Raw genomic sequence first — 12973 nt, 5'->3', positions numbered from 1 at the left:
TCTTTTTCTTAGGCTACAACCCTTTTGGGAGCGATCATTTCCGGGTTGTAATTAAATACCTCATTCCTCTGCTGACTTTTTTAAAACAAACCCTTGGTGGAAATTGGACAAAGCCGACTGGGCACTTTAAACTTGATGCAGTGTTTGACCCAACAGTTCTAGCAAATTTGTCACCCAAAGAAGCGACAAATGTTACCGAGCAAATCATAAATGCCGCCGAAGATGCCATTCCTTGCACCTCTGAAATGAAGACTGCCACTTACAAGGAAAAAGCTGCATAGAGCATGGGATACCTTTCAGCAGTACCTTACTTTTTCAAATAGTATAGAATTTAAAAGACAAAGCAAGGGCTCGATGGACTAGGAGAAAAGCTAAGTGGGAGTCCTGGACCAAGTATATTTCCTCCCTAAATAGTTTCTCAGAAAAATAACTTTGGGATAGGTACTAAAAAATCAAAGGGGATTGCCATTGTTTTGTTATTCCTATATTTAACTCCCCTGCTAATTCGCTGAAAGATGTTGCTAATGTGCTTGGAGAGCACTTCGAGAATGTTTCCAGCTCCCGAAATTATCGGGCGAAATTTAAATGTGTTAAGGCAAGTGCAGAGTGTCACCATATTCCCACATCTGTTTGTAGCTCTGTACCGTACAATACTCCTTTCACAGTGCAAGAACAGAGGTAATTCTTGGCTCCAAGAAGACTCTTCTCCGGGTCCTGATGGAATCTACTATGAAATGCTCCGTCAGTTGTCTCAGGAATCACTGAACACACTACTAGGTTTTTTTAACTATCTGTGGGAAGCGGGGCCATAACCAGGGGGGGGGGGGGTTAGGGGGTTCTGACCCCCCCCCCCCCGAAATTTTTTTCTGGGTACGGCCCTGGTCGGTGCACTTGCAGCCAGCCGATTTTAATCTCCACCTCTGCGCACGCGCAGTGGCGCCAATCGGTTACCGGGTACCAAACCGGGACCGGTTCTCCAGTTTGCTGTAACTCTCCATTATATGCCACCGATGCACATGATTCATAGGCGAAAATAAGACAATAGACACTTTCAAAATGGCCGCCGTTGTCCCCGAAAACCCCTTCCCGAATTTTTTTTTTGGGTACGGCCCTGGTGGGAAGGGTCATATTTTCCTCAAATCTGGAAACAGGCACGCGCGATTCCTTTGCTGAAAACTCAGAAGGACCCTTCGGACCGATATATAGTTATTGTCCAATCACATTGACGAGTTGCCTAGGCAAAACATTCGAACGCCTCATTAATACATTTGATATATATTTTGGAGCATAACCACTTCTTTGCTAGTAACCGGTGTGGCTGTCGAGGAGCGCGGTCTACTTTGGACCATTTAGTCCGTCTGGAGACAACAATACGTAAAGGTTTCGTAAATAGGCAACATTGTGTTTCTATTTTCTTCGACCTGGAGAAAGCATATGATACAAATTGGCGGTACGGTATCCGCCATGATATGTATGCTTGTGGTGTGTGTGGTTGCATGTTGCGTTGTGTAAGCAGTTTTTACAGAGTGCTCTTTTCAAGTTCGACTTGGCACCACACTATCCGACCAGTATGTCCAGGAAAACGATATTCTGCAGGGAGGTGTATTAAATGTCACCTTGTTTGCCGTAAAGATTAGCTCGTTGTCAAAGGTGATTCCACCCTCGATTTCATACTCCCTCTATGTGGATGATACTCGCATTTCAGTCTTTTCTTGTACTTTGTCTAGCTGTGAGTGGCAACTGCAGCTTAAAATTAACAAAATTAGTAAGGGGGTTGATGAAAATGGGTTTAAGTTTTCACCTGAGAAGACTGTCTGTCTGCCATTTTATCTGCGTCGTGGATTGTTTCTAGATCTAGAACTGAAGTTATACGGGACTCTTATCAGTGTTAAAACAGAGCATAAATTTTTGGGCTCTGTTTTAAGTTTTAAAAAGTTAAACTTTGTTTCCCACCTGAGGCCTGAAAAAGAAGTGTTTTAAATCAGTTAATATCCTAAAAGTCTTAGCACACAAGTCATAAGAATCCAACAGAATATGTCTGCTACGCCTATACAGTAAAACCTCGTTATAACAAAATGGGATATAACAAACTAATGGATATAACAAAGCAATCATAATTCCCCTTGCTTGCTAATAGGGAAGAAATGGACATTGGCTATAACAAACTAATGGTTATAACGAAATAATTACGATCGCTCCTTCAACTTTGTTATAACGAGGTTTTACTGTATAACTCTTTTATCCGATCACATCTGGACTATGGTGCTATAGTAGTTTACGACTCAGCGAGGCCCTCTGCGCTCAAAAATTTTGGCCTCGGTTTAAGGCTCGCTACAGGTGCCGTCTTCACATCGCCCATTCCTAGCTTGTACGCTGAATTCAATCAGATGTCACGTAGGCACAGTCGGCATTATCTAGCTGTGACTTATGCTTCCAGAATTTTGTCCGATCCAAATCGTCCAACTTATGGTGCTTTGCAACATTCTCAGTTTGCTCGTCTTTCGAGCACAAGCCAAGGGTTGTACCGCCTTTGAACCTTCGCCTTGAGGGAATGCGTACATCTCTTGACCTCACCCTTGATGAGACCGACCTTCTGCAGAGAGGTGAAAATGAAGCTCCTTGGATTGTGCTGACCGTTTTTTGCGATTGGTATTTGACTAGGTTTAGCAAATGCAACATCCCCCCAGAGGTGATTCAGCAAGGATTCCTTGAGGTGCAGAAGAGTTATGGTGCATGACTACTCGCAATTTCATACTGATGGTGCCAAATCATTGCATTTTGTAGGATCAGCAGTTTTTTTTGAAGGATTCAGTAAGGTTCGGCGTCTCGAGGAATCTGCAAGTATTTACACGGAAGAGCTCTATGCGGTGTTGATGGCCTTAAAGCATATTCTCACTAGCAAGACAATGAAATCTGTTTTATTCGTGGATTCTCAAAGTGAACTCACCACACTTTTCTCAGTCAAGGGTATTAAAAATAGACAAGCACAACTTGTCCGATCAAGGTACAGCACGGGCTGCGGCTCGGCCGAGACATAAAATTTTTCTGTCTGACCAGCCACATGAGGATTCAAGGTAACGAAAGAGCAGATGAATTGGCCACTAGCTCTAAGCACCTAGTGCCAACTACCTCACAGATAGAATTTCAAGACATAAAGCCCTTAGTAAAATCGTCGGTTTTCCAACTATGGCAATTGGCGTGGAGTCTGGAGTGCGAAAACAAACTTTATGTGATTAAGCCAGCTCTTGGGATGTGGGAGAGTGCATCCCACAGAACCCGCCGCCATGAAGTTCTTCTGTGGCGTCCTAGAATTGGATCGTCCTACCTTACCCACAAGCATCTGCTCAGAGGGGAAGCCCCACCACTCTGTTACGAGTGTGGCCGAGCATTTAACTATTTTACTTATTTTGTGGCTGTGCTCAGGGCTTGAGCAAGAACAACAAATATATTTCCCAGAGTTTTTTTCACACCAGATTCCTTTTTACCCAGCACTGCTAATTGGTGAGAATCCGTTTGATTGTGTCATAAATTATTTAAGAAAAATCAGCGTCCTACTGGTAGTCTAAATTTAACTCTACCACTTTAAACCTTGTCCCATAAACCTTTTTTCTTTATTAGGTAATTTGTACTAATAAGTTCCAAGCATGTGCCTTCTAACCAAACAAGTTTGGCACAGTATGGCCATAATAGCTTTGCGCCACAAAGCCAATCAACGTGTTTTTGCATCGCCAGGCTTCTGCCTGCTCTACGTCTGGTAAATTTAGTGCACCCTCACTCGTCCTACGGGCTGGAAATCTTCTTAGAATTGACTTATTCATGGGGTCTTTAATGATGTCTAGCGAGTTGTTTTTACTTTTACAAACTAAAAAAAAAAAAAAAATGTTAGGAAATTATTTTGCTAATTAGTGTTTCTTGCAGTCTTTGACGTCCGCCGTGGCTGGAGGTGTGTTTTCGAAACGGAGTCATGCGGTTTAGAGAAGCTCGTTTTAGCGAACGCCGTTGTACCGACCCCAGTTTTTCTAATTTCTTTACGGAGAAACCCAGTTTAGAGAAAATTGCGATGAGCCTTTTTTTAGCAAATTAGGTCGCCGCAAAGCGGCGTGTGCGGATAAGTCATGTGAGTTTAAATTTTCGTAATGAGCCGCCGCAGACTGCCGCCGCGAAGCGGCGGGAGCGCAGCGGGGGGGCTTGTGTTAACACGCGCACCAGTGATACACGCGCGAAGTACACACGGCACGACACTCATGTGTCGTGCCGTGTGTACACACGGCACGACAACTCATGTCTCCTCCGGGCTGTGAGACTTTGGAGGTCCCTACCTGACGCCATCACCAGCTTGCCCATCACAGACAGAGACGAGGTGACACAGTTCTGCAAGGCAGCAGCCAAACACCTCTAAACACCCAAGAATGTCTTGCATACCTCATCATACGTCACCCACCTCACTTTTCACCCTCCTCACCATCCCATCATCATCGTCCCACACTTCTCAAGCCAAGAAGCCTCGCATCACCATCATCGTCTAGCTGGCCACATAGGCACATGTGTGTACGGGCGGAAACGCCTTCTATGCGACCTGTACTTAAATGTACAAATAAATATCTATCTATCTATCTAGAAAAACCTTTTTTTAAATAGCGTCCCCTTTTTGATAAACGGCATTTCTCTAAACTGAGGCTCTGCTTTCTCTAAACTGTGCTTCGATAAAACGTGCCCATTCTCTAAAACGTGCTTCAACGAAATGGCATTCTATCAACCATAGTAAGCCCTTTTCGAAAAGAGTCAATTTTTTTCTCACCCACCCTATGCGGAGTGCAAGTTTGTCTGCTTCTTTTGTAGGGATTACAGTGATGTCAGAATGCCAAGCTTTGGTTGGCTTTGATTAAAGGATAGTGGGTAGACCTCAAAGCAAGCTGCCTTGAGGTCTACCCACTATCCTTTAATCAGAGCCAATCAGGGCTCGGCATTCGGACGTCACTCCAACCACTGCAAAAGAAGCAGACGAACTTGCACTCTGCATTTCTTGGGATTTTTGAAGGCACTCGCAGAAACACCCGGTAATAAGCTTGCCTTGGAAGCTGTTTTCATCTCAATACATAACCAGGGTTGCTGAAGGCTGACTTCGCTGTTTGTTTTTGCACGTGGCATGCCGCCTGCATCTTTTGTTCGTTGTTTCTGTCCCTAAAGAGATCCTTGTGTCCGCTACAAGATGGCGCCACTTGTCTTTGCTTATCCAGATGCTGCCGCAGGCTAAGGCACTACGGTTTAATAACAATGTGCCCGTATATGTCAGCATGTGGGAGGTGAACATCATCAAGGTATTTTTGCTTCTTGCAAGTTCCTGTTTTTTACGCACCAAAGGCACCTCCGGAAGCTCTCACATCTATCTCACAGGAATTCAATTCGCAATTTTTGGTTTCCTCCTACCAAGGCAGCACTATACCACTCGCGGCACCCTTAACCTTGCTTGTAACTTGGCTGAATAATTTTTGGCTGTGTCAGAGGCATGCTCGATTTCCCAATTTTCCTTCTTCTCTTTGTTGGTGAATTAAGTTGCCAGGAGCACTTAGTTTATAGGGTGGCTACAGTGGTAATCGTGCCGTAAAATTGGCCCCAAAAACATTGATACCTGTTCATTGAAAGCTCAGACTTTCACGGATGTGCACTAAGGTAGTGGATTTTAGATAATAAAACTTTAAAGCATAAATCTCTTTCTGTACAAATTGAGACCAACAAACTTGCCAGGGTCAATGGCGAACAGGTTCGCAGACGATTGACCTAGCAATGCTTGTAAAGCATGGCGCCATCTCCCAACAGATGCAGCGAGCAGACGACAGTGCGTCATCTGCTTGCTGCTTCTATAGACCTATTGCTAAATAATTACCCAAGCATCAAGGAGAATGCAGGGATTGGTGTTTCACGCACCGCACGTGCTGACCTCACCAGGAGTAACTTTTCTAAAGCAAATGCCTAAAACAAATTGCATCTTGCACACACATTCGTCAACACTTTATTATGGTTATTTACTTCAAATCTTTTATACGGGGAGGGCGGTCGCATATGGAACACCAATCCCTGCGTTCTCCTTGATGCTTGGGTAATTTAGCAATAGGTCTATTGGGAGATGGCACCATGCGCTACAGGCATTTCTAAGTCGATCGTCTGTGAACCCGTCGGCCGTGAACCCTGGCAAGTTTGTTGGTCTCATTGTGTACAGAACAGGAGCTATGTCTTAAAATTTAATTTAAAAGAACAGGAGCTATGTCTGCACTGGCTAAATTGCTCATCTACAGCGTGTGACTCGTCGCAACTTTAATGGCTGACCAACTACACGCTGTACAAATATCCCCACAACCCCAATTATTATTAGCTATGTCTTAAAATTTAATTGGCTAAAATGCACCATCTCAATGCACATTCGGTGAAAGAGCTTTCAGTGTACAGGCATTGATTTTTCTGGCTCGTTTACAGCGCAAGATTAGCTGTAGCCAAACTGTACTGTTGAGTCTTTGACCTCTTCTTCCTGGCCAGTTGGCCATTAGGTTTGTCACAATCACGCTCTGCTCTATTTGCGCACCCTCTCGTGTTGGCACATGTGCACTCTACTGTCTGGAGTGTTTGTTCACCGATTTTAGTCTAGCTTAGCACCTGAAAGTCTCGTGTCAGTTTCCTGAATGCTAACTTTAAGTGTATGTATAATCTGTGAACATACTGGAAAGTATTTATGTAGAGCAAGATGACAGTAGGAAGCTATGCACTGTAGATTGCTTTAACAACTTTAAAGGAACCATGAAATAATTTTGAGATGTCTTTACTATGTGGAGAGGGTAAGTGCCGTGCCAACTGTTCTTCTTTATTGTTGATGCAGAGGGTAGGGTGCAAAATGAAAAGAAAACTAGATAGCACATATTTCAGATTTAGGTACTCTACACCTAACCTCTTTCTTAAGCATTAGTATTTGGCCCAGGTCTAAAAACAGTGGTTCCTTTAAGGCATAAAATGCAGTACCGCACCGCAGTTACAAGTGAATGAAAGCATAAATCAACTGTTTTACAACCCATTCGTTTTTAGGGTTTGAGTTCCCAGCGGGCGATCTTCGTATTACCTGAAATGCACATTGAGGCATCGTCAGTTAAAATTTGCATCTGCAGCAGTTAAAGTTATGTTAAGCATTCATTCATTCATTCATTCACTCATTCATTCAGCAGGGATTCAGCATCTGTGATCACTAACAGGCTTAGATCCCAGAACTTTGGTTAGTTGAGTCATTATATGTTGTGGCTGGGTACCTTCAAGATTTCGTGCGTGCAACAGTTGTACTGCACTAGTAGAACAAGTCCTGGAATTCAAGTGATACCATTAGTTGGAAGCCACTGAGAGTTGGGAGTCACTGGGAGCCACTGAGAGTCATTGGGAACTATTGAGAGTCAGTGGGAGCTACAAAGGAGTAGGATGATAAATGTCATCCAAGGACTCTATCTCAGGGTTATCCACTGGCTTTGTTTAGTTGCATCAAAGTTCTACTTGTCTTACTTCAGTTCAAATGCATCTGAGCTGTCAGTGAGTTTACAGAAACATTTCAGTATCGATTAGATGTCTGAATGGCTGAAGGAACGCACGGGAAGGTATGATTGCTGGGTAGCCATTTGACCGCTCGTATGTGGGTGATATTTGCCCTTACTCTGCAACCATCTTCTCTGCAGCTCCTGGACATGCCGACACCACTGTACGCCCAACGGGCCAGCGGCTACTGCTCCAGCTACACCTCGGTCGCTGATACGGGGCGCTCCAGCGGTTCCAGTCTGCGTGGCTACAGCATCTTCGTAGACCCTGCCTTGATGCTCAACGAGAGCCTTTCTCGGCTACGGCACCTCCGCAAGCAGTCGGACCTTCAGATGATCCGCTGCATCCAGCAGGACGCGTGCACTACGGACTACTTCATCCGGCCGCCCGTAAACCCGTTGACGCTCTTCTTCCACGACGAGCAGATGGAGCGCAACTACCGCCACCGCCTGCACCACCGCGACCTCGCGCCGACCATGGCGTCGGCGTCCTTTACCACCTACTTCGACATTTTTGTGGCACTGGGCTTCTACCTCGCCATCATGTTTGCCTGCTTCGTGCTCTTCGACACTCCCCTGTCGTGGCTGCTCTTTTGCCTGTTTGCCACGTGCACCCATCTGTGCATCTTCATGCTGTGCATCCGTGAGATCCTCGCAACCCGCGGCCACTGGGTGGCGGACTGCCTTGCGCAGATCTACCGCTACTGCACGGAGTGGTACCCGTGGCACGTGGTGGGGCTTGTCCTGGTCAGCCTGCCCATCGGCTCCATCTTCTCCAACTTCACGTGCGCCGGCGTCCTGTCGACGCCCGAGCGGACCAACGCCTTCTGCTACGTCGTGTTCGTCTCGCTGCTCCACTTCAGCAACTTCACGCAGCTCAACTTCTGGCTGCGTTCGATGCTCGCCACGTGCGCCGGCGTCGTGCTCGCTCTCCTCGTGGGGCTGCCCGCGTGCCCATGCCCGCTCAAGGACCCCGCGCGCAACGTCACGCAGCCGATGGTCATCTCAGAGCACGGCGTCGAGCTGCCAGGGGTCAGCTTCCACCGGGACTCGTACAGCTGCAACCAGTCGGCCATCTACGAGATTGTGCTGCACGTCGTGCTGAACACGGTCCTGGTGTGGCTGCTGAACCGCGAGTTCGAGATCAGCTACCGGCTCAGCTTCCACGGGAGCGCGATGGCAGCGCGCGACGAGCAGCGTATCCAGGCGATGAAGAACCAGGCAGACTGGCTCCTGCACAATATCATCCCGCGCCACGTCGCGGAGCAACTCAAGAACACATCCAAGTACTCGGAGAACCACCGCGATGCCGGTATCATCTTTGCGAGCATCGTCAACTTCCACGAGATGTACGACGAGTCGTACGAGGGGGGCAAAGAGTTCCTCCGCGTCCTCAACGAGCTGGTTGGAGACTTCGACGAGCTCCTGTCGAAGCCCGTCTTCCGCAACGTCACCAAGATCAAGACCATCGGGAGCACCTTCATGGCGGCGTCCGGGCTGAACCCCAAGCTGCGCCGTGAGAACCCACATCCGTTCACCCACCTGTACGAGCTCATGGACTTTGCGCTCACCATGCAGCAGGTCATTGAGAACTTCAACCAGAACCTGCTGGAATTCAACTTCGTCATCCGCATTGGCTACTGCTATGGGGACGTGACGGCCGGCGTCATCGGCACGACGAAGCTTTACTATGACATCTGGGGCGACGCGGTGAACATTGCAAGCCGGATGGATTCGTACGGCGTTCCGGGTCGCATTCAGGTTCCTGAACACTGTCTCCAGGTGCTGCAGGAGATGTATGTGTTCGAGCCGCGGGGCTCCATGTACATCAAGGGGAAGGACAACATGAACGTGCACCTTTTGGTCAGGAAAAAGGACAAGGTTTTATATAGGATCCTTCCGTCGACGCACCGTACAAGCCTGCCTGCGACTGCTGTCACAGAAGACAAGGAGAAGACGCCGGCGGCGGCGCAGGAATTACTGGAAGAACAGCAACAACAACCGCAGGAGTCGACGTCTGCGAGTTGTGAGAAAGAGGAGGAGGAGGTTCCGCTCTAATGTCACTTCTTCGACCTAGGGCTCACCTGCTGCGGCCATCAGATGTCAAACTCTCTCATTGCGGCCTTGCTGCTGAGGTGAAGAAAATGTTTGTGAAAGTGATGGATGTGCAAGTCTGGAATCTTGCAGGAGATTGGAGTGGCCCGTCCATTCTGTGCGTGGTTTTGTGCCGGAGGGGGAACGGGTCCATGCAAAAACATCTTTTTTTAACAACACCGACTGTTTGTGTGTCTGCGTGCATGTGTGAGACGCGAGATTCCGAGCTGTTGCTGACTTTTTTTGTTTTTATATTGGGGGTTCAATCTCATTGTAAGAGATTTTAGGTTCTTGAGATGCATCGAGAAACTTTCTGTCGGTGGTTTTGTGTCACCGTGGCGACTGCCAATGTCTGAAATGTGGCCGAGCCACACGTCCTTGCATCTTAAACGGGGAAGATTGTAACGTGCGGGCGTGCAATGCAAAGGTTAGCTTCTATCGGCAGCTAAAGAAGGTTTATGCCCGAGCATGTTTTAGACAGATCGTTTGTTGCATGTGTCGAGTTCTTAGTGCGTCTGTTTTCATGTGCAGTTGTGGTGTGCGTCAGATTTGTGCTTGACCATTGCAACCTAGTGATAGTTTTCTTTTAACGATAACGAAGGCATTTTCAGTTGTTGGGCACAATTGTGACGTTATCTCAGCGCAAGAAGCTTTTGCCCTTGTTTTCGAGCGTGCCACTTGATTTTGTGCGCTGCCCAAATGCTTTGTACTACAACAAGTTTGTGTGAGCAGGAGGCAAAACACTGTGTTCAGGAAGCTCTTGGGCTCGCCGTCAGATATTTAAAGAATGTTGTAACATTTGTTCGTTTGCTGCCTTTGGTTACTACACGTATGCGTGCCAACGAGGTTTCAGTGGCATAACAGTCTCTTTTTGCAGTGCATTCGAAGCACATTACTTAGCCATACTTTCAACAAGCCAATTTGACGCAATTATTTGTCGGGTTTTTTTTGTGGCCATTGTGTTCAAACTGTTGGTGTTCCAGAGCTAAAGAGACGAGCAACTGATTCAGCTGCACCTACCGTCATTTTAGAACGAGCTTACGAAAGGAGTGTTATTGTAGGACGTAATGTAGCGTACAGTGTCTAACAGGTTACGTGCCACGCTTCTTTTACTTGCTGGTGCAGCAGCCCGTCCCAGCGATTGTGGGACGTGCATTCTCGAAACATCCCGACGAAGCTCCAAGACTAAAGACGAAAAGTGGCCTAACTCGGTTGAGAGACGACCCCAGCTAAACTTTGGGAGCTTGTCTGAACAAAAATGGTTTCGTTCTATCAAACTTGGCATCAAGATTTCATGCCCTGGTTTTTGGGCCGCGCTGCAATCTTTTTTTGGCCGGCCCGCAGCGCCGTATGGATTTCGAGCCATGTCCAAACGATGCAGAGTTTAGCTTAGGATTCCCGCCCGACTTACTAGACCCACAGAAGTCCGCTTCGCCGAACCCTCGGGAACAGGCATGCCTTTTGAGAAACATGCACGTCGGAAAACGACTTAAGAAGAAAAAGCACTGCCTCCGCCGGCTTGACGCCAGACAACTCGACGTCGTTTCTGTCTGCACCGTAACAGTTTGACTCGTATGAGCACTCCCCCTCCCTTTCCGGCGTCGGTTCTAGTCAATTGCTTCTTTGAAGTCTGGTCCGTCGGCCCGCCTCTTCGCCGCACCGTCTGCTGCGTGTTTTTCCGCATCTTCGCCATTCATGCGGCAATTTGGAAGGTCGAGCAAGATGCGCTTCGAGCGCTCCGGATGCACAATCAAACAAAAAAACAGAGGTGCTTTTCTTAACAAGCCCGCTTTCGCGTATCGACACCTTCTTTTCTCCCGCCCGCCTCTGGCAATCAGCACATTACCGGTGTCGTGCTCGATGTGCGTCTATGCCGTCGCACGCCCGTCGCGGTTACGCCCCAATGCCCGGATCGCGTCTCCGATCAGTGCGTTTCCGGCGTCCTCAAAAGTGGTCCGCCTTTTTGCAATGCACCGAATGTACGCAGTGAAGCTCCTCCCGACGTAGCCTGGTTCGTCCGAGGGCCACGACGCGGACGTTTTGACGCCTGGGCGGATTTGTCCGCGGGTCTATTGCCCGCCCCGGTTTCGCATCGGGACGTGCGCCACCCGCACCTAGGCGGAGTCCCTCGAATCCGGGCGTATGCAGTATTTTCCAAGTGCCAATTATCCCGAACACCGGTGGCTAAGAGAGGTTTGTCGATGTTGTTGCTTATATACTTGCCATACAAAAATAGAAAGAAAAAAAACTTGAGGACGTTGTGTTTTGTACGACTCGCACCACCGAGGCGATTTGGAGCTTTTTTTTTTTTCTAGTCAACGAGATTCCAGGTGTCGTGCTTGTCATATATGTGATATATATAGACCACAATTTTTTCATTTTTGTACGCAATGCTACGCGCGCTGCTGCGTCTTGTCCGTTGACCGTCTTTTCCAGTCGAGCGCGCGTCGCCACGTTTGCATATCATCCCTCCGTCATTGTCGGCCTTTGAGAACAATGTGCGTGCTTTGTCCGTTTACGTTGCGTGTTTCTGTTGTGCGTGTTGTGTTTTTAAGTGTACAATTTTGTTTTGTTTTTTGTGGCTTTTGAATGGGATTTTTTTTTTGGCCAACTTGACGGTTTACTTACTCATTTAGGTTACCGCAAAGATCAAATATTTCTGCGATGGGCTTTTTTTTTTTTTGTTCTTTTGTTGGTACTGCATCGTTGTTGCGATAGTTGTTGATGTTGGGAGATTCTGTCAACATTATTTCTTTGTTGTTTTATTGCCAATTTAAAGAATTTTAAAAGACGGTCTCAAAGTTATGTGAAAAAAAAGATATTTAAATTTTTAGGTGTACATATCTATTTGCGGCCTCGACGGCTGTTAAAAGAATACTGTGACTCCCATTTCTTTGCCAAGTGTTTTTTTTGTTGTATGTACAGCACAGGTATAATATAACTGTTTTTGTATGTTCATAGGAAAATGCCTAAATAAATTATTTATTCGTTTGTACCTCCATTAGTTGTACTTTACTTGGAGCATATTGGATGGGTTTCTGACCACAGTAAATGAGCAAGATTCATTTTCCGGTGTATGTGTGGACACAAGTGACAAAGCAAAATCTACCCTCAGTAAAGTAAATTTGTGAAAACAAATTCATTAATATGCCCCGCTGCAACGTAAATGCAGAAAATGGTCTGGCCACAAAACAAAAAAGCAGTCTTGCGGGAATCTACAGTACGTCGACTCGTGTGGCGTGATGTGAGGTTACTGCAGCTGTGGTCACCTAAGAGATGCTGCACAAGACTTGCACGTGCAGCTGTCCTCAACATTT

The 12973-nt window shown here is 46.9% G+C and overlaps 1 protein-coding gene across 3 annotated transcripts in view; it reads left to right on the top strand.

The window, feature by feature from the left end:
• The window catches only part of LOC8035824 (adenylate cyclase type 9), a 68080-nt gene extending 55423 nt beyond the window's left edge, over positions 1-12657 (top strand). For all 3 annotated transcript variants that reach the window (XM_042289918.1, XM_029980880.3, XM_042289919.1), the window contains one exon: positions 7704-12657. In XM_042289918.1, coding sequence (XP_042145852.1) covers positions 7704-9620 — 1917 coding nt within the window. In that variant the 3' untranslated portion in view covers positions 9621-12657. The remainder of the gene's footprint in view (positions 1-7703) is intronic.
• The last annotated feature ends 316 nt before the right edge of the window (positions 12658-12973 follow it).

The sequence above is a fragment of the Ixodes scapularis genome, unplaced genomic scaffold (assembly GCF_016920785.2).
Source record: "Ixodes scapularis isolate PalLabHiFi unplaced genomic scaffold, ASM1692078v2 PGA_scaffold13__105_contigs__length_92229423, whole genome shotgun sequence".
Classification (NCBI taxonomy): domain Eukaryota; kingdom Metazoa; phylum Arthropoda; class Arachnida; order Ixodida; family Ixodidae; genus Ixodes; species Ixodes scapularis.
This window is presented reverse-complemented; position numbering and strand designations above follow the sequence as displayed.